The sequence below is a fragment of the Capra hircus genome, chromosome 12 (genome assembly GCF_001704415.2).
Source record: "Capra hircus breed San Clemente chromosome 12, ASM170441v1, whole genome shotgun sequence".
Taxonomy (NCBI): domain Eukaryota; kingdom Metazoa; phylum Chordata; class Mammalia; order Artiodactyla; family Bovidae; genus Capra; species Capra hircus.
Window position 1 is genome coordinate 10,861,116 of NC_030819.1, and position 21,297 is coordinate 10,882,412.

The following is a 21,297-nucleotide window of genomic DNA, read 5'->3' on the forward strand; positions in this document are numbered from 1 at the left end:
CTATGAAATAGGAGAAAAAGAGAAGGCCCTTAATATCCTGAAGCTCAATCGGCTTCCTTCTGGAATGAAATTCACACTGTCCAGGCCTCTGAGTTTTAACCAAATGAACCCCCACTGTGTTCCTGGAAGGACTCTTTGGGCACACAATGCCTAGGACAGAAAACACACCCCGGGCCCTGACTCTGGCCAGACTGTGCTGGGGTCCTTTGCCTTGGAAGAACTCCTGCTTCCAGGACGTGACACCCCCATCTCAGCCTGACCCCAGCAAGAGGGTGGCAGGATTAGGCCCGGAAGCATAGGAATTAGACTGCAGGAGTAGATTGTTAGGAATTAGACTGCAGGAAGTGTGAACATCAGATGCTCACTTATAAATCCCAATTTTTCAAATTCCACATGTAGACAAACCTCTTGGAGCCGTCTTTCCACTCATCAGGTTATTTCAATAATTTTAAATCGATAATCAACTAGCCTCGGTGTGTGGAACAGCCCACCTTAGAACGTGGCCCTCTGAGGGCCTCGGATCCCTCTTTCCCATTTCTGTCAGGGTTGACTTGAAACACTGAGGGGTCGTGAAGCTGGTTGATCCACAGAAGAACATACAGATAAGGCTGGTCCTGCAGTGTGTACCCAGCACCCCAGTTCTGACTTCAGCTTCATCAATAATGATTTATTAGCACATGTTGTGTTCCTGACATGTGCTGGCTGCTTATATTAGGTTCATGCACAAGCCTGTAAATTCGTCCCCGTTTTTCAGATAAGGAAACTGAGGAGCAAAATGAGTAAGGAACTTGCCCACACCTGGTCAGTGGGTGAATAGAGCCCGCATCTGATGAAACAAGTCTGTGTTTGGGAGCACGAGAGTCGCTCAGTCATGTCCGATTCTTTGTGACCCCAGGAACCATACAGCCCATGAAATTCTCCAGGCCAAAGTACTGGAGTGGGTAGCCTTTCCCTTCCCCAGGGGATCATTCCCAACTCAGGGATCGAATCCAGGTCTCCCGCACTGCGGGCGGATTCTTTACCAGCTGAGCCCCCTGGGAAGCCGGCTGTGCTGTGTACATTATACTAAGTGTAGTCTCTGCAAATGAGTGTAGGTGGGAGAAGAGGAAGGTAACATATTTACTATGTTAGTTTTGCAGATTAAGTCTCATTTGATCCATATAACCTTCTTGGACCTTTGCATAGGAATCAAATGTTTCTCTATCATAGGCATGATCCTATGCTAGTTTTAGAAATCAATCCAGCTGTTGGGTTTGAGGCCAATTACCTGTGTCCAGTATTTCTGGGTTACTGTGATGAATTTCTGCACTCCACGGTGCTAACCGGTTGGCCCTGAGGAAATTTACTTTAAGGGGAAAATGATAAGTCGTGTTCAGTCACGATTGATATTCCTCTCAGCTGGCCAATTAATTAATACCTGCTCTGACCCTGGCCGTAGAGTTAAATGTTCTTTTGGGCTCACTCAGACTCAGAGTGATGAGCTATGTCTCAATCAAAAACTTAACCTCTCGTCTACCAAAAGGAAAACTCCTGCAACTGTGGGCTGGATCCATATGATTAACAGCAGGCTGTGGTCATTTGGAGAAAGAAATGGCACCCTACTCCAGTATTCTTGCCTGGAGAATCCCATGCAGGGGAGCCTGGCAGGCTACAGTCCACAGGGTCACAAAGAGTCGGACTGAGTAACTAACACGCACAACCTATGACAGAGAAAGTATGGTCCTCATGTCACAGAATAAAAGGAACATTCCAGTAGGTGAGACAGTCCAGTTCTGGTGGAGCCAGAAACTGAACCCAGGGCCACCTACTCCAATCCACTGCTCTTTTCACGGCACCGTGGAAACTATTTCTCAAAATAAGAAGTTCCTTACAGATGCTCTTGTTTGCCATGTAGAATATAATATGTTAAGTATTTTATAACATCCGAAGTTAAGAGAAAATTATACCAATTCCGTAAGGCTTTAAAGGCTTCTGCATGGATGGGTGAACACGGGTTGTGATGTGCTGAGTCCTGGCAGAATTTTCTCACCAGTAGAGCTGAAGTTAAGTCCCAGCTTTAATTTCCAGCTGACAGTTACCACATAACTCTTCTGACAATGTTTTATAGCTGATACTCTGCTCAGCTTTGTAATTAGGCTTCCCAACAGAAAGACCCAATACCCAAAAGGATGAGGGATATTTGTCTGAAGTTTAAGGCAGGTATGACAGATCAAAGAAGCTAAAATAAAATGCCTTTCTGAATCTGGGTTAGGTGTAGTTTGAGACAGGAGAGCTGGTAGAGAAAGTTCCCATATAGAGATCTGATGAGATGGAGCAAGTATTTTTAATTCCTGGTCAATGACTGTTTCCTAGGAAGAGTTGGAAAAAGGCAGGCTACCTGTATGTTTAAAATGCCCATTGGCCTGGAGGAAGCATGCTTGATATTGCGGTCCTTTTTACTGTGAATGACCTACCTGTCACGCGCATGGAGAAAGTGGAAGTGTTAAGTCACTCAGTTGTGTCTGACTCCTTGTGACTCCATGGACGGTATCCTCCGTCCATGAAGTTCTCCAAGAATACTGGAGTGGGTTGTCATTCCCTTCTCCAGGGGATCTTCCTGATCTAGGAATTGAACCTGGGTCTCCTGTATTGCAGGCGGATTCTTTACTGTCTGAGCCACCAGGGAAGCCCCATGGGGAAGTAAAGGTTAAACAGTGTAAGTAAAATGTGTCTTTCTCCCAGAACTGTGTTCTGGCTACAGGTTTAAATTCTAACTTTCCCACTTACATGGGAATTATGGCATACTTTCGTGCACTAACTTCTCTGCTTTCTATTGCCCCTTCACCCAATTATTATTATTATTTTTTGGCCACACCACAAGGCATGTGGGATCACTCCCCAACCAGGGATGAAGCCTGTGCCCCCTGCAGTGGAAGTATGGTGCCTGAACTAACCCCTGGACCACCAGGGAAATCCTCTACCCAATTCTTAAAAAAATTCTTTCCTTTTCTTCCATCTTCATTTACCTAATTTTTTTTTTTAAACAAGCAATCTCAAAGCCTCTCAGAATATGGTGGGGAAAAAGTATATAAGCATATCAACCAATACGGAGAAAAAGCAGAAGATGAGGTTGAAGGATTCACTTTTCTTCTTCTGACCCCAAATTTCTGAATTGCCACTGTAATATTCAAGGCATTTTTCCCAGTTGTCTCCCGGTCTGGGGAAGAAAGCCACTTCAGAAGGAGAGTATTTTAATTTTGGGGGTGTCCATATTCAAAAGGCTCCAACGTGTCACTGCAAGTCTTTCTTGGGGTTTGCCAGGTGGCGCTAGTGATAAAGAACCTGGCTGCCAAGGCAGGAGACATAAGAGACACGGGTTTGATCCCTGGGTCGGGAAGATGCCCTGGAGGAGGATGTGGCAACCCACTTCAGTATTCTTGCCTGGAGAGTCCCAGGGACAGAGGAGCCTGGCGGGCTGTAGTCCATGGGGTTGCAAAGAGTCAGACGCAACTGCTGAACTGAACTGAACTGAAAGTGACTTAGCACACACAAGTCTTTCTGGCTCCACTTCCAGAGCATACAGAGAGAACTTACCCTTCCTGGGATCACAAGATTGTCAACGCCAATCAAATCTTTCTTGAGTTCATGCAGCTTCTGGAAATTCTCCATCTTGATCATCGTACCGTGAAGCTGGGCCACCATTTCCGTGATCTCTGCCAAAGCCGCTGAGGAGGGAAACAGACACAAATACTGCATCAGTCACAGCAGACGAGGGTCATTTCCCCTTACAGCTTGAAGCTTAATTCTCCAGGGTAATATCCTCTGGTAGCTGAACTATGTTAGAAGCCTTCCTTCTAGGGAAGACACTGCTATTTCTGAGTGATAATAAAAACCGCGTGATTTACTTTATGTATCGATTTGCTTTAGTTTCCCGCAAATCATCTTGAAAATGTCAGTGCCCCCTTCAGAGCTCGGTGGTGGACAGCTGTGCTTCAGTTAGAAATGCTTGTTGGCATAAAGGGGCAGCAGCAAGGGGTTAAGAGTGCCTGGAATTTTGCCCCCAGGGCAGAGATTTTTCTCCCCTCCCTGTTAGCTGGAAAGAGCAGAGCAAGCAAAGAGGCCACAGAAAAATCCCGGGCAAAGGAGAGAGCTTTCTGGCAGAGGGTCCAGCTGACAGTGTAACACTTTTGGGCAACAAACATTCCAGCGTGTCCTGGTTTTTCCTTCTGCACCCATTTATAGTGTTTACCATGATGGCTGCCAAGAAAAACTGCAACTAACTTTTCAAATATTGGGCGCATCTCCCCTACACTGATGGGCATTCAGGGTTGAGGCCTCGAGGGTCAGGCACAGACTTGAGCCTTAGAGGAGGAGGAGGATTCTGCCAGGGAAAGGACCAGGAGGTGGCGGTGGGGAGTCCAAGCGGAAGGAACAGAATATGCCAAGGCGTGAGGCTGCATGGTCTGCTTTAAAGCCTGCTGTCTAAAGCAAGTCAAAACCACGTCTCGAGCCATTTCTGTTCCCGTTGCATGAATTACCAGTGTCTTCACTGGTGGTGGTATTGGTGGTTTAGTCACTAAGTCGTGTCTGACTCTTGCGACCCCATGGACTGTAGCCCGCCAGGCTCCTCTGTCCATGGGATTCTCCAGGCCAAGAATACTGGAGTGGGTTGCCATTTCCTTCTCCAGGGGATCTTCCCGACCCAGGGATCGAACCCAGGTCTGCTGCACTGCAGGCAGATTCTTTACCATCTGAGCCACCAGGGAACAATGTCTTCATTACTCTACGAAATCTTTCCTTGGGTTGCCTTTCTAAAAACTAAGATTAAATTTACATACTTTAGGCAAGAGACACATATCGTGACATACTGACGGGTGTGCAAAGTCTCATAATCTGTCAAGAAGCACCTGGAGAGAGCGCACTGTGTACAGACTGGTGCAGAGTGTCCTGGCCCCCAGGGGCTCCCAGTTCAGGCCAGGGAGCGCAGATGGTAACAGACCACAAACCACACGAGAAGAGGATGTAAGTTCACAAAGACGATGCGCGGCACAGTGGGGAAAGCATGGTCTAGACTGGCAACTCCCATCTCTGGCCAGCTGAGCAACGCTCACAAATCCTTTAGCCCCTCTGAAGCCCATTTTCTTATCTATAAGATAGGATAACAACCCTTCTCTCATGGCGTTGTTAAAGAAGTAAAGGTGTTAATGTGAGAAAGATACCTGGCAGAGTACCTGGCCCAGGTGCTGAGCGAGGGACAGTGAGTAATATCATCATCATTAGCTGGTAGGGAAGGATGGTCAAGAATGTGGGTTCTGGGTTTAGGTTACCAGTCATTTACTTTGCAGCTGTGTGACTCTGGGAAGGTTCCTTAACCTCTCTGGTCTCAGCGGTCCCCATATGTAAAATGAGCTCACCATTATCTTGTAGGCATTTCTCGAAGACTGAGAGCTGATACACCTGAAATGCTCAGTGTGGTGACCTCACGAATGCCCCGCAGCAATGAGCAGTAGTGTTTATTACCAGCCATTTCCGGTGGCCCATCCAAGGGGAAAGTGATGAGCTTCTACCATGTAGGTGAATGAAGCTTTTTGGAAGGGACGGACTCTAAGTGGAGCTTCTCCAGGGTTCTTTGCACTAACCACCCAGGATAGAGGAGAAAATGCAGGCAAGAGGATGGAGAAGAGAAGCGAATCATTACTGCCTTCCTGACAGGACAGACCTAGAGGGACAGAAAATACCGGTCCAGGTCCTAGAAAGCGAGTCTGCCCGGCTGGGGACACAATCCCAGAGACCTGCCCGCCCCCCGCCCCACCAACACACCCACCCACTCACCTCGGCAGTCCCTGAAGTCGCTGTGGCTGGGTGGGTAGTGTTTGCACAGTCGCTCCAGGACCTGCTTGTAGTGCATGAGCCGGTGCAGCGGGCGCAGGAGGAAGGTGTTGAGCGGCAGGTAGCACACCTTCTGCAGCTCGAAGTCTCGGCACAAGCTCTCCAGCCGCCGGGAGCCCCGGATGCCGGTCTCCAGCGCCTCCAGCGCCTCGCTGTGCTTCCACAAGTGAGCAGCCAGTTGCTGGTGGGGAAGACATGCGAGGCGGCGGGGGCGGGGCCAGGGAGAGGAGGGGAGTCTGGCTCAGCCACGTGGCCCACCCAGTCTGACTCTCCCAAGGCATCACCTTTGCTTTCATTATCTCGTCCCACTTGTTTAATCTCATGCTTTTACTATTTCACTATTTAAGCTCTCAGGATGAAATAAAAAAGCTCTATAAAAGCACAGACCAGTTTAAAATACGCAGGGATCATAAAATATTTGAGATGTATATGGAACACTAGAGATGTAAGTGTCCTTTTAAAACAAGACTGGTGAAACTCAGGGGAAATAAATGAATGGGAGTGCCTGAGAGCTGATTCCAGTCTCTCTCCCACTGTAAAATCCCCCTGCAGTGTCCCCGCCCCTACTGCAAAGGTCCAGAACAAAGTCTGCTCTACCATCCTTAACGACTGTTGCTGAATATCGTTTTCCTTTAATGGGCGGTGGTGGAGACAGCTGCAGGGTAAGAAGTCTGATAGAGCATTCCAGAAGGGATTAATTCCTCATGGCAGCTATTGGCCTTGTCTTCCCCCTCATTCCCAGAAGCTGGCTCACTATCTGTGTGCTGATTCCCAGAACATCTGGATTCCCAATCCTGGCATCTCCATTCCCACGGCCCACAAAGAGCTGAAAATCCAGGAGTCCAGACATCAACCCCCCCATGGCCCCCACCTTACTGCAACTGAGGCTGCCCCCGATCCTCTCACCCAGGATTTTCAACACAGAAAAACCGGGAGAAGATTCCAGATGCCCTCAGGTTTTGAGTCCTTCGCCAAGACCTACCGGTTCTACCTCCTGCAAACAGCAAGCCTGTTCCTGGCTTCGCCCAGTGGTCACCGCCCTTGTTCTGACCACCGCCAGGGTCTCCATCGGGGTCTCTGCCTCACTTCTGTCCCCTGACTTTCAAGGGGCTCCAAAAGGAGCGTCCACCAGTGCAATCGAGCACTTCACCTCCTGCTTGGGATATCCCAAGAACTCCCACCATCTCAGGACAACCTCTAGAGTCTTCAGCAGGGTGCATGGGGCCCTGATGAGTGATCTCTCCAGCCCCTCCACTGTGGTTTCTTGCTACTCACTCCAGGTACCTACTGGATAACCTGCCCTTGACTGTGCCGGGCTCTGGCACGGGGCACTGTGCTCCTAAGGACCCCCTGCAGGCTCAGCTCTGAATCTTTCCCTGCTCTCCAGGCCGAGTTAGTGACTCCTCCTCCTCCTGGACTTCCTGTCCCCTGTAGCCATTATCACGTGGTCTCCCTGTTGAGTTTATTTGGTGATTTTAAAAATATAAATATACAGATTCATGCGTGCTGTGCTGCGTTGCTTCAGTCGAGTTCGACTCTTTGCGATCCCATGGACTGTAGCCCGCCAGGCTCCTCCACTCCTGCGATTCTCCAGGCAAGACTACTACAGTGAGTTGCCATTTCCTCCTCCAGGGGATCTTCCCAGCCCAGGGATCAAACCTGCATCTCCTGCATTGCAGGTGGATTCTTCACCACTGAGCCACCAGGGAAGCCCCGTATAGATTCACAGGAAGTTGCAAAGGCAAGTGCAGGGGGTCTTACGCATCCTTCCCCCGGCCTCCCCTCCTGCTCACATCTTGTCTAACTACAGCATGGAGCCCAACCAGGATGCTGACGCTGGGACAGTCCAGCGTTCATTCAGCCAGTTACACACACCCTCAACTTGTCAGTGTGTGTGCACGGGTGTGCGTGCATGTAGCTCTATGCAGTGTTCGCACACGTGCGATCCCTTTTTTTGAGAGTGTCCATCCTGTCACTACATACACACAGCCGGCACCGCCAGGAAGGCTGCTGCCCGCCTGCAGTAATGAGCAGACGAACCACTGCAGGCATCCCGCTCAGGCAAGGGTCTTTCAAGGCCCTGAGCACCTGGAGAGGTGGGTGCAAGGTCCTTGGAGCACAGAGTAGAATATGAAGGGTGGGGTGGGGTGGGTGGAGGGGTGAGGGATCTGGCAAAACTGACCAGGGAAGGCATTAAGAGTTTGGACTGTATTCTCTAAACCACAGAGAAACAAGGCGGGTTTGGAGCCTCATCAGGGTGGCCATGATGTAAATGGTGGCTGGAGAGGATAAGAGATGAGTCACGGGGAAGAGAACGGAGAGCCAGAGGGAGGGAAGCGCTAAGAAATGAACAAGGAGAGGGGGCAGGAGGTGCCCAGGCCTTAGGGGGAAGGTCACAGCCTAGACAACAGGGGAAGGGTCAAGGTGCAAGGCGAGGGCCTCCTCTGCGTGTGTGGCTGATGCTGCCAGAACATTTCAGCCCGGGTGAGAGATCACCACCTGGGTGCCTGACTTTAGGCGGGATTGGAGCCCTGGCCGGCTTGCTCATCCTGTGTGGAGGGTCTGGGGACAAAAGCCAGTGATGTCCCCAGCCCTGCTGAACATCTGCACGTGTGCAGGTGGATGCCCGGGTAGGGGGATGGGCAGGAAAGACTGCAAGCTGGGGCCTGTGTGAAGCACTGTGGACAGAAGTGCCAGCGTTGGCACTTCTCTGGAACCTTCAGCTGCTCCTCTCCACGCTTTATAAAAACTCCCTATAGCCGACAATAACAGCCACAGTAAAAAATAAAAATAAAAGAAAAACCAATTTCTCTAAAACGCTGCCAGAGTCTAAGCCTCCCATCTATTTTTATTTTGTTTGCACAGAGTTCCGCACCATAAATGCTTGTGGCGTTGGCACAGTAATTAAAATGCCAGCACGGCCAAGGAAGCCGACTAAATGCAAACATGCCAGCTCACTAGACGGAGCGGGAAGAATTGCCCTGGGTGGAAATCAGGTCTATTTTTAGGAGGTTTTAGGTGCTAGGTGACCGGAGAGGAGTGTGGATGTCTAGTCTAAGCAAGGGCACCCTTCCGTGGGAGGGTCGCAAGGGGAGCTGGTAGACAGGGAGAACTCCGGGGCTATCCCAAGGGGGTGGGACACTTTCAAACTTCAACAATAACTGTAACTCTACAAGTGCTTTAGACATTGTAGGCTCTCAGCTAGTGTGGATGGATGGTATATATAGACAGACGGAAGAATGGTTGGATGGACTGAAGTGGTGACGGGACAAGCAACCTGCCTTCTTCAAGGGGTAAAGAATTCGCCTGCAATGCATGAGACGCAGGTTTGATCCCTCAGTTGGGAAGAACCCTTGGAGAAGGAAATGGCAACCCATTCCAGTACTCTTGCCTGGGAAATCCCATGGACAGAGGTTGCAGAGTCAGACATGACTTAGAGATTAAACAACAAGCTTAGTTATTAGTTAAGGTTGTTAGACAGGCTTCGAAGGCTGAGCTACAGGAAGATTGCTTTGAAATGTTAACTACAAATGTATTCAGGCTTCCCTGGCGGCTCAGACAGTAAAGAAGCCATCTGTAATGCAGGACACCCAGGTTTGGCCCCTGGGTTGGGAAGATCCCCTGGAGAAGGGAAAGAATGTTCAGTCACTCAGTTGTGTCTGACCTACGGATGCAGTCTTTGTGACCCCATGGACTGCCACACTCCAGGCTTCCCTGTCCTTCACTATCTCCTGGAGTTTGCTCAAACTCATGTCCATTGAGTCGGTGATGCCATTCAACCATCTCATCCTCTGTCTCCCCCTTCTCCTCTTGCCCTCAATCTTTCCCAGCATCACAGTCTTTCCCAGTGAGTCAGCTCTTCGCATCAAGTAGTCAACTTCAGCATCAGTTCTTCCAACGCATATTCAGGGTTGATCTGGCCACCTACCCCAGTATTCTTGCCTGGGGAATTCCATGGACAGAGGACCCTGGCGGGCTACAGTCCATGGGGTTGCAGAGTCAGACACAACTGAGTGACTCACACACACAGATGTATTCATATTTGAAAGATAAACTGTGTGAGTTAAAACATTCCATTTTTAAAGGAATTACTAATGGATTCGAACGAAAGGCAAAAATAAAATTTCAGACCTAAGGGGTGGGAAGATTTCAAACAAGAGGCAGACTCCTGGTTCACTCTGTCCCGACATTTTGGGAGACTTTCATTCTTTGGTGTCAGTTAGATATCACTTAATGGTCAAAAATATATTTATCTTATAAACTGACTGAAAGTCACAGAATTGCCTGGAATTCCTACATAGCTCCGAATCCAATGTTTTGGTCGAAGAACCCAAAACAACTGACTACCAGTGAAATGCTCAGTCAACCAATGTTTTGTCTACAGTTTTTTTCAAATGACTCATAGAGAATACCTGTTGTTCTGGTTACAACACAGAGCGTTGGAAAAGTACTGAACTGGATTTTCTTTTATGCCGCCAAATAAAATTATCCAGGGGAGGCAGGAGTTCCTCCAAGGCTGTGCTATATGCAGATGCGAATCCCAGGTGGGGATCACAGTCCGAGTTTTCCTCCCAGGGGAGCCCCGCCCCCGCTTCCCCTCCCCCACCAGCAGCTTACCTTCATCCCCTGAATGTTCTTCAGCATCACGTCTCCGATTCTTTGGTAATCTCCTCTGATGTGGGCATTCGAGCGGCCTTCCCTGGGAGCAAAGGGTTGGAAACCAAAGCGTTAGCAGTGCAAACATGACCGGATCAACGTGCCGGCCCCAGATGACAAACCGTCAACCTTCACGTCTTCCAATCCGCTAACCTATCTGTACTTTCCTTTCTCTGTGTGTCACAGGACATCAGCTCTAGAAGGGGATTTCAAAATGACCCCAGTCCTTCTGCAGACAAAGAAGTCCACTTGTGCTCTGAAAGTGGCAGGGACGAGCCACATCCTGTTCACTTTTAATTTGATCTCATTTTACATTTCTTTTTCCATCCACGCTTGGGTGATTTTCTCAGCGTTAGAACAACGAGGAGATGACTTGCAGGAACAAGCTCATGAAACTGATTCTTTCTCATAGACAGGGACTAACAGACACTTGTAAGAAGCCAGGCTTAGCCTCAAAAATCAAGGTTTTTGCTCCCAAGAGTCCTTACCTGAAGCAGACAAAGGGCTGTGTGAAAAGCCCTTGGCAAGAGAAAAATATAAATGAGGGCGTGCAGGAGACCCCCTTACAGAGGTGGGTATGTGAAGAACGACCCAGAAGAGGGCAGGATGGGGTCCCAGGTATTGAGGTGGGTCAGGGGTCCCTCTGACATGCTGCGTGGCGAAAGACAATGACATGGGTGTTTTGAATGGAGCATCTGGGTATATATTAATTTCTCTTTAGCTCTAGGCTGTATCCAATATTGACAATCTAGGGGCTTAAACAGCAGTGAGTAAAGGAATATTATTAATAATAATGGCAGCTTCAGTTACTGAGCACTGACCACACAGTGCTGAGCACATTACAGGTACTGACTAGTCACTGAATCCTCTTGGCAGCCTTGTGACCAGGTACCGCCATCACCCCCTTTGAACAGCTAAATACTGAGGCACAAAGAAATGAAGCAACATGTCTAATGTCAGTGATCACAAGGCTGGAGCTTGGACCCGAGCCCAGGAACCCAGCCTATACACTTCTAGCTACCATACCTGTGCGTATCTGCCAATTAACCTGCTGAATCTCCCAGAGAAAATTAAAATGTGATTTTTCAACAACGAACCTGGCTAATATCTTCAACTGTTCAGGATAGCCAGAAGCCAATTTAAGGAAAAGGGACAAACTAAAAATGAAAAAAAGGTAAAAATCTGGGCAGGGAGGTGAGACGTGCTCAGGGTGGAGTAAATATCTGCAACCCTGAGTGTGGAGGACAGTAACTTACACCTACAGGTGCTGCTGCCTAAGACTCCAGCACCGGGAGGGATGACCCCCCTGCTCTTGGCATTCAGAGCTTTCCAGAACTGCCGGCTCAACCTCTCACACAGCAAGGCTCTTAGGATGGGGAGAGGAGGGCAGGGAGGAAGGGACTGAATGAGGCTTTCCAGGTGGTGCTAGTGGTAAAGAACCCACCTGCCAATGCCCGAGATGTCGGAGATGTGGGTTCGATCCCTGGGCTGGGAAGATCCCCTGGAGGAGGGCATGGCAACCCACTCCAGTATTCTTGCCTGGAGAATCCCATGGACAGAGGAGCCTGGTGGGCTGCAGTCCATGGGGTCACAAAGAGTCGGACTCGACTGAAGGGACTTAGCACTGAAGCGGGTAGAAGCGTCGGAGCAGACAAACAGGAAGCCTGGCTCCTCTCCTAGCTCCCCTCTCCCCACACCAAGCAGTGACAACACCTTGTACTCCACCGTTTATAACTGGGCATGGACTGGGAATTACATCACAGGGGAGACAACCAGCCAGACCCATCAGGGCATTAAAGCTATAAAATAAAAGGAGCGAGGGTGCCCACGATGTTCCCAGCCCCTGCCAGGGTCTTCTACGGCTGTCTTCCTATTTTTAAATTAATATTTATTGGAATATAGTTGCTTTACAAGGCTGTGTTAGTTTCTACTGTACACCAAAGTAAATCAGTTACACGTATAAACATAACCCCTTTTTTTTTTGGACTTCCTTCCCATTTAGGTCACCACACAGCAGTGACCAGAGTTCCCTGTGTTGCAGTAGGTTTTTAGAGGTTACCTATTTCATACAGAGTAGTGGGTATATGTGAGTCCCAGTTTCCCGATTCATCCCACCCTCTCTCTCTCCGCGCCCTGGCGTCCACACTTGTTCTCTGCGTCTGCGTCTCTTTCTGCTTTACCAATAAGTTCGTCTGTACCGTTTTTCTAGAAGGGCTGTCCTCTGGTTAACCTATTCCATTCTTTTCCACCCCGATGACGAATTCCTCAATCCTCCTGCTTCCTCTTAGCTGCCAAAACAAACAAGCTGGCCGATGGCCTCAATTGCTATGCACTTCTCTTCTGATTAAAGTATGGCTTCTCTTCTCGCCACGGCCTGAAATGGTTCTGTGCAACACTGCCGCTGACCTCTGAGCTACCTAATCCACCAAGGCAGGTACTGTCACTCCTGCTCCTGGTCACCCACTCGCGGCTGGCTGGTCCCAAACGCCCTGGCCCTGCTCTCTGGTTTCTCTCCCGGTGACATCTTCAGTCCTGTTTGCCAAGCCCTCCTCTCCAGGCCATCCCTAATCTGCTTCTGTGTTTTGAGGACCCATCCCTGGCTATCTTCTCTCTCTCCATCTCTACCTCTAGCAAGCCTTTCTAGTCTCCATGGTTTCAACTCATGATGCCACATCTATGACCTCAACGGGCTACGAAGTTACTGACCCAGGCCCTGAGTTTTATGACTTTCAGAGGTCGCTGCCCGAGTGACCTCAAGGTGGTGGATACGAAGATGCCCACAGTGTATGCGGTGGCTTAGTCACTCAGTTGTGTCCGACTCTTGCGACCCCATGGACTGTAGCCCGCCAGGCTCCTCTGTCCACGGGCATTCTCCAGGCAAGACTATTGGAGCGGGTTGCTATTTCCTCCTCCAGGGGATCTTCCTGACCCAGGAATCGAACCCAGGAATCTGCACTGCAGGCAGATTCTTTACCAACTAAGCTCCAAGGGAAGCCACCTCACAGGAATCTCAAACTCAAGAGATTCTGCACAGAGGTATTTATCTTGCTGCCAAAATCTAATCTCCTTCCTCCATTTCATTCCTTAATGAAGCAACTGTCCTGCCTCAGCCTCAGGCCAGGAGCCTCAGTTATCCACACCCAGTCTCTCTCCCCTCATCCATCGGGTCATTCTCCCCCAAAGCAGCCTTGTGGAGAATGCTCCAGCATCTGACTTAAGACTAGACTCCCCTGGTGGCTCAGATGGTAAATAATCTGCCTGCTAATGCAGGAGACCCAGGTTCGATCCTGCACCAGGAAGATCCCTTGGAGAAGAGAATGGCTACCCACTCCAGTATTCTTTCTTGTTGAATCCCATGGACAGAGGAGCCTGGTGGGCTACAGTCCATGGAGTTGTTGGACACGACTGAGCACCTAACACTTTCCCTTTCCCCTCCTGAGACAGCATTCAGTTCTCTGCTCATGATCAGAAATTATTCCACCCCATCAGCTACAGGGGTATGGTATCTTTGGATCTTTGGCGAAAGGTTCTTAATTGGGTCACAACAGAGATGTTTATCGTTTGGCTATTCTGTGGATCCTGTGTTAGTGTGCGGATGCAGTTGTGAATTACAGGTTGCTTCTTCTTACACACTTCATGCAGGAAGGAGCTCCTGCCAGAAACGGAGGCTTCCTGCTGTTCAGAACCACCCAACCTCACCACCTTCAGCATCACGGTGAAGCTCTCTTAGGAGCTGGGAAATTATCCTTCCCTCCCCAACACATCTGAACAACAAAGGAGGACTGAATTGCTGAGCTAGAACAGCCTGGTTTCAATAAAAAGAGGGAAGACACAACTTATGATTTACAGGTATGCAGCTATCATCTCGGAACCTAAATCACTGACCCCAAACTTCCAAATGGGCGTCCCACTTGGCAACGCACATGAGACAGGTCTTCAGTTCATCCAAAGGACATCATCCAGATATTTTAGCGAGAAAGCTCTGGACTGGGCGGAGGGAGAACTGGGGGTCTCGGCTCCCACTGGTACTGAACAATCCTCTGTCTCTCTCTCACAGAGAGCATCCTGACCCACGGGAAACCAGGAGCAGCAGAGCAGGCAGGGAGGAGGGGCAGGGAGCGGTGATGGAAGCCAAGCTGGATTGACTTCACTTCCTTTCTTCCTTTGCCAACTCTTTATTAAAAGAGAAGTGCACTGATGCTAAAACCCAGACACAAGGGGGACCTTCCTGCTTTGGCTGGCCGGCAGAACCTTATCTGTCTCCCTCCGTTTTCAGAGTCTTTATTTCATTTGGGAAACTGCTCTGGGATGGCATCAGGGATCCTCTGTGCCCAGTCAATCCACGGAGTGGGGGTAGACTGAGGCCACGTGGTGAAACTAGGCTGGCGCGCAGCCGGGGCCAGCCCTCCTTGGCCCCAGAGCACGGAGTCAGCCCTCAGGAAAGGGGGCGAGACCTGCGCCTCGGCTGCTCCGTAGAGAATTACCGTCACGCTTAGGACACTTCCTCTGCATGTGAACGCCAGCGAACCGCAAGTCCAGTGCACTGGCCTTATTGTAAAGAGCTAAAAGGTCACTTGATTATGGAGAACATGGAAAAGTAATTACAGCGCTTCCGGAACAGCCTCTGGATGTTAACCTCACAAGAAAAGGGTCCTTGTTGGGAAGGTGGGGCCGCGTATTCACTGTCTGGCTAATTACTGCGCCGACAATGCAGCGGAAAACTCTTTTGACAGTTTCGCGCTGGAAACCCATGTACCAAGAAGCCTCCCAGATGCTGAACTCTGACCTGTGTACCATGATTAGTGTGCTCCAGGGCACAAACTGCGTGTTATCTCATCTCAGCACAAGGTTGAACACATGCTCACACACACATGCGCACGCGCGCGCGGAATCTCTGACTCTTCTAGACCCTCTGTAAACGTTTCATTCACCACTACAGACAGACCAAGGCTCCGCCCTTTCCTCCCTCTCACAACAAAGCAAAGAATCAGCTCATTAGATTAAAACATGAAAGCAAAACCACGTATCTTGGAGCTAAAAGGGCTGACTTTTTCAACTCAGCTCTGGGTCAGGGTGCTCTCTGACTCCAAGAAAATAGATTTAACTTTGTGAATTTTTAGGCCTCATTTGCAAAACAGACATCATGCCCTAATTCTTACCATTCCTTGTGGTTCCTATGATTCTAAGTGGGGGGGAAAGAGGCTGTAATTTTGTCTGTGGGTGTGTATCTGTGCTGTTATTGTGCTAAGTTGCTTTAGTTGTTGACCCTGTTCGACGCTATGGACTGTAGCCCGCCAGGCGTCTGTCTCCATGGGATTTTCCCGGCAAGAATACTGGAGTGGGTTGTCACGCCCTCCTCCAGGGGACCTCTTGCATTGGCAGGCGGGTTCTTTATCGCTAGCACCACCTGGGAAGCTATGCATCTATGTATCTGTATGTCTGTGTGTATCTATGTAAATAAAAGAATATGTAAGTGAGCAAATGAGTAAAGACAAATCTTCCACAAATATGTAGGGTAGGAAGGGCAGCTGGGTTCAAAAAGCAACGAATTAGCCAGAGTAATAGATTTCATATGTGTGTGTATATATATATTAGCTGCGTGTAATAGATGTGGATTTCAATATTCTTTGATGAATTTCAATAGCCTTTGAAATCCCTGGAGAGGAGAAACCTCATGAATGTGAATGTTAATTCACACTGCCACTTGCAGGGAAGGCATTTGTGAGGCATTCTTGCTGGGCTGGGGTACACTATTTCCCCCCAGTAGCGACAGGTATGCGACCATCCTGTCCTCTGGCTCAGGTAGACATGGCAGCCTCAAGCCCTCAGCAACCTTGTGCTTGTCAGCTATGCATACATTATAGATTTGCCTAAAGCTACAGCTTTTCTTCTTCCAAGTTTACCAGGTCCAGTTTAATATGAGGCACAAGAGTTACAGCCCACTCACAGGCAGGCTTGATAGCACCGGATGAGACCTGGGTTTGGTCCTGTTGACGGCCATGCATTAAAACCCAGCACAATAGAAGGGCACTTTCAAACTCATCAGCGGCCTGTGTTCCAGCAGAAATGCACCTGAAATTGGGAAAATCATTTCCATTTTTCTAAACAAACAAAAAGGTAGCTTGCTCTTAAAGCACAGTGGGTTATACAGACAGGAACAAGGCAAACAATTCAAGAAAAATAGCTCTTGCATATGCTTGAGAACAGGCAATTTTACTCCTGTGTTAAAAGGAAACAATCACCAACCACCACTGGCCCCCTGGGCGACAGAGCGAAGCTGAATCTGGGCAGGATACAGTGGGAAGATCCCTGCGTCCTTAAAGTGTTTTTCTCACCTTAGAAACAAAGATGAAATTTTAAATTAATTTATATAAAAAAGTGCACATGCATTGCCCCCCACGGTATACCCACGATCCATATCTTGCCCTAAGTTCCTTCCACCGTGTATTCTTCCAAGCTTTTTTTCCAGGTAGATCACACTGCCTTGTCTCCAGTGAGTTTCATGGTTTAATTTGAAAGTAATGATTTTAAACCCTTTTTGCACAGCCTTCTTTTAAAAACCAGTGAAACTATTTTCAAACAAAAGCTTTTACACAAGAGAAGCAGATGTGCCTGAAGCAGGGAGCAGAGGGCTCGGATGGCCCGTCCTAGAGTCTTGCATTTTGAATACAACCTCAGTGACTCTGGACAGCTTCCCTGGTGGGAAGCACTAATGGTATTTTATTTTTAATATTAACATGTTGCAGACTTTGCATGTGAATACAGATTTTCTAAGTGTAAAAGCATGGTCTATCATCATTTGCCAGGCACCCTGCTTTGAGCCTTTGAAACACAACAACAAACTAAATAATCTTTACGATTTACCCCAGAGGAAACCAAGACATTTTCATGAGTTTGTTTCCTAAGTATTTTGAGCAACTATTGTGTGGTGGGCCCTGTGTTTGGTGTAATGAGTACTATTCATTCTTTTTAATACCATTTTTAAAGGCTACAACCCACTTACAGTTACTACAAGATATTGGCTGCATTCCCCAAATAGAACAATATATTCCTGTAGCCGATCTTATACCCAATAGTTTGCACCTCCCGATGCTGTGGAAAAGCACTTTCTATGATGATAGAAACGAGTTTTACGTCTGCTGTGCTAAACGCAGCCACTAGCCACTGGGTCTAATAACCCTTGAAATGTGGCTCGTGTTACTGAGAAACTGAATTTTTAATTTAAGTTATTTTAAACTGCTCCAAGTGGCTAGTGGCTACCATATGGGACAGGGCACTTTCGATGTCTTCACTTATCCTGTTCTTGTATTGTTTTCTATGTGTTAACTGTCTCAAAATCTTTGTGGAAGATGAAGCATGAAAGAATTTAAGTGAAATGAAGTGAAGTGAAAGTCGCTCAGTCATGTCCAACTCTTCGCGACCCCATGGACTGTCCATGGAATTCTCCAGGCCAGAACACTGGAGTGGGTAGCCTTTCCCTTCTCCAGGGGATCTTCCCAACCCAGGGATCGAACCCAGGTCTCAGGCACTGCAGGCGGATTCTTTACCAGCTGAGCCACAAGGGAAGCCCAAGAACACTGGAGTGGGTAGCCTATCCCTTCTCCAGGGGATCTTCATGACCCAGGAATTGACCCGGGGTCTCCCGCACTGCAGGCAGATTTCTCCTGATAACTGAGTTATCAGGGAAGCCCTACGTAAAAATGAGCCTTCACAAGAGTTGTGACGCAGTTTCCCAACGAGACCTGTTCTAACAGGCACACATCACCTGGAGCTCCACCCTAGACTCTGAGACCCAGGAGCAGGTCCGCCTGGAGGAAACCACAGTCTTGGCAGATGCTTGCGCATCAGGAGCTGAGATTCCAGGTGAACCAGGATGGGCGGCTGACACAGGAAGGTTAGTAAAGGTCTCGGGAATTCAGAGAAGGAAAGATAGAGGTTGGTGGGGAGGACGGAGGGAGGGAGGAGTCATGGCTCACTCAGCTGGGCAGAGTCAATTTTACAGGTGGAAAATCAATGCGGTTAATCGACCCTACTGGATTTGAGAGTGACTTGGGGATTTCTGACATGCAGGGTTGACACCCTAACTTCCTGCTCAGGACAAAAAACTCATTAGGGCTGGAGCTGCAGGAGCAGGTCAGGCCTGAGAGGCAGTGGGATCCCTCAACACACGAGAACGTTCGTTCCACGAGACAAGGCACTGCAGCTGATTTTATTCTAAACGAGCAAGGTTGTCACTGCCGGTGGTAAACGCACTATGGCGACGACAGGCGCTGGCGCACGAAAGAATTAATCCAACCATGAACAAAGTGTGTGAGGCAGGAATAATTCCCCCATGAAATAATTACAGGGCTTCTCTGCAGGCAACCTTTACAAATATTTTGATCTTGGGTGACAACAAAAATAATATGGAAATCGGATCCTTTCCTTTACGTGGATGTGGGAAACAGTCCACAGTCATCGAATTCAGGGGGAACAAAGCTTTCATGTCATATAAATGACCTGCGTGGCAGTCAGCCAGCGCTTCACAGTGTGGCAGGAACCACTTGCCACTGGTGACCTCTCAGAAGGATGGTGGCTGGGGTCCGGTCCATCCTCGGGGATCCAGAGATGACGTGTGGGGAGGCGGACTCTCGGGGGCAGGGGGGCCCATGTCCATGTGTGTGGTACATGCGTGTGCTCCTGACTCAACCAACCACAAGAGGATGCTGTGAGAAACTGCCCTGGCTGGAGGGCGAGCGAGCCACTTTTGGGGGTGGTGGCCAAGCAAGCGGAAAATGAACAGTGTCTCTTCCCGCCCTGCTTGCAGGAGCCGCCGGCGCACACCAAGCTCATGACAACAGGCTGTCCAGTCACCGGGCTCCTGACGACCCTCGAGCAGAGGCCAGATAAGACATGGAGTTTATTAACGTCAAAGGTCTCCACCTCGGGATAAAAGTGTCTGACCAGCGGGATCATCGCCCACCACACCCCTCACTGGGTCACTTAAGAAAGGTTAAAAAAAAAAAAAAAAGGCCTGTTTTCACTTTCCCGTCTGTTTAACACAAAGCCCATGGACCTCACAGAGCGGTAGGGCAGTTAAGGGAAATAACAATCGGAGTTGAAAAGCACCTCCAAGAATGAGGAAGCTGCTGAGAAGTGAAACTGGAAATGCACCTGGACAGGCAAGCCCCGCCCACGCCAGCTGCATTCTGAATCCCCAAGCTCTGCGGGGAGTAAAATGGTACTCCTAGGTATCATTTTAGCTTCAAACTGAGGTCTTGGTGTTCAACTTAACGTCTCAAGGCCTGGCTGCAAATGCTGACTGGGTCAGAATGGAGGCAGTTCAATCAGCTAATACACCTGTCACGTAAGGCTCACCTGCCCGCCTCTGTGAGGTTCCAACGAGCTAATTCAGGAAAGCCCTTGGCAGCGCCCACAGAGACCCCACGGGCATGGTGACCTTCATGTGCAAAGCACTGTTTTGAAGTCTCTTGTCTTCTTCTGCATCGGAATCCCTATGATTTTGTTTTCTTCTATTTTTAAAAAATTGTGGCTAGATAAGGACTGCAAAGAGGCATCTCTTTGCCAACAAAGGTCTGAATAGTCATAGTTTTTCCAGTAGTCATGTACCGATGTGAGAGTTGGACCATAAAGAAGGCTGAGCACTGAAGAACTGATGCTTTTGAACTGTGGTGCTGGAGAAGACTCTTGAGTCCCTTGGACTGCAAGAAGACCAAACCAGTCAATCCTAAAGGAAATCAACCCTGAATATTCATTGGAAGGACTGATGCATGCTGAAGCTCTAATACCTTGGCCACCTGATGCAAAAAGCCGACTCCCTGGAAAAGACTCTGATGCAGGGAAAGATGGAGGGTACGAGGAGAAGGGGGCGACAGAGCATGAGATGGCTGGATGGCATCATCAACTCAAGGGACATGAGTTGGAGCAAACTCCGAGAGATAGTGAAGGACAGGTAGCCTGGCGTGCCACAGTCCATGGAGCAGCAAAGAGTCAGACACAACTTAGTGGCTGAACAACAACAAAAGATCCCCTGGAGGAGGAAATGGCAACCCACTCCAGTATTCTTGCCTGGAAAACGCCATGGACAGAGGAGCCTGGGGGCCTACGGTCCACGGGGTCGCAAAGAGTTGGATGCGACTGGGTGACTTAGAGTTTCTTTTTTCACTATAAGACCTGACCTCTACCACCACTTTGCAAGTGTACAGTTCTGTGGCATTAAGTATAATCACATTATTTTCTTGAACCCAGCTGATATCCTTCTTGGAAGCTGTGTGCCCAGAGCCTACCCATGCCTCTTTGCATGCCCCTCCCTGGGTCCCAGTTCCCCACCAGCCGAGTTCCATCCCCGGCAGAACCTGGGGCAGGTCTGCATCCATCTCTGGGGAATGACTTGGCCAGTTTGTGCCCAGCACCTGCCAGTCACTTTAGGGCTGGAATTTGGGGCTCCTGCCCAAAGGCCAAAGCTCTTTAGTGGCTTTCTCTGAATGCGTTTGAACAGCTGAGTAAAATGTCCTCACTTTCAAAAGTAAAAGCACAATGAGTGTTTTCAGAAGTCACCGAACCTGTTTCCTTGTTTTTGAAGAAACGGGGTAACTTGGGCTTGGGCCTGAATGAAACGCTCCAGCCTCTTCTCCCAGCATTGACTTGGGAGAATGCACCGTTTGGACAGGTGCAGGTACGTTTGCTGAGCCAGGCTCCAGCCTAATCATACAGGAAAACGTCCTGGTAATTTTTCTACCTTATAATTTCCCACTGCTGATGGAAGTATGTGAC

At 49.0% G+C, this 21,297-nt stretch overlaps 1 protein-coding gene across 3 annotated transcripts in view; it reads right to left on the reverse strand.

Annotated features, from left to right (window-relative positions):
* Window positions 1-21,297, reverse strand: part of FARP1 (FERM, ARH/RhoGEF and pleckstrin domain protein 1) — a 305,988-nt gene that overhangs the window by 9,484 nt on the left and 275,207 nt on the right. For all 3 annotated transcript variants that reach the window (XM_018056422.1, XM_018056421.1, XM_018056420.1), the window contains exons 17-19: window positions 10,486-10,567; window positions 5,812-6,049; window positions 3,574-3,704 (exon numbers count right to left, since the gene is read on the reverse strand). In XM_018056422.1, coding sequence (XP_017911911.1) covers window positions 3,574-3,704; window positions 5,812-6,049; window positions 10,486-10,567 — 451 coding nt within the window. The remainder of the gene's footprint in view (window positions 1-3,573; window positions 3,705-5,811; window positions 6,050-10,485; window positions 10,568-21,297) is intronic.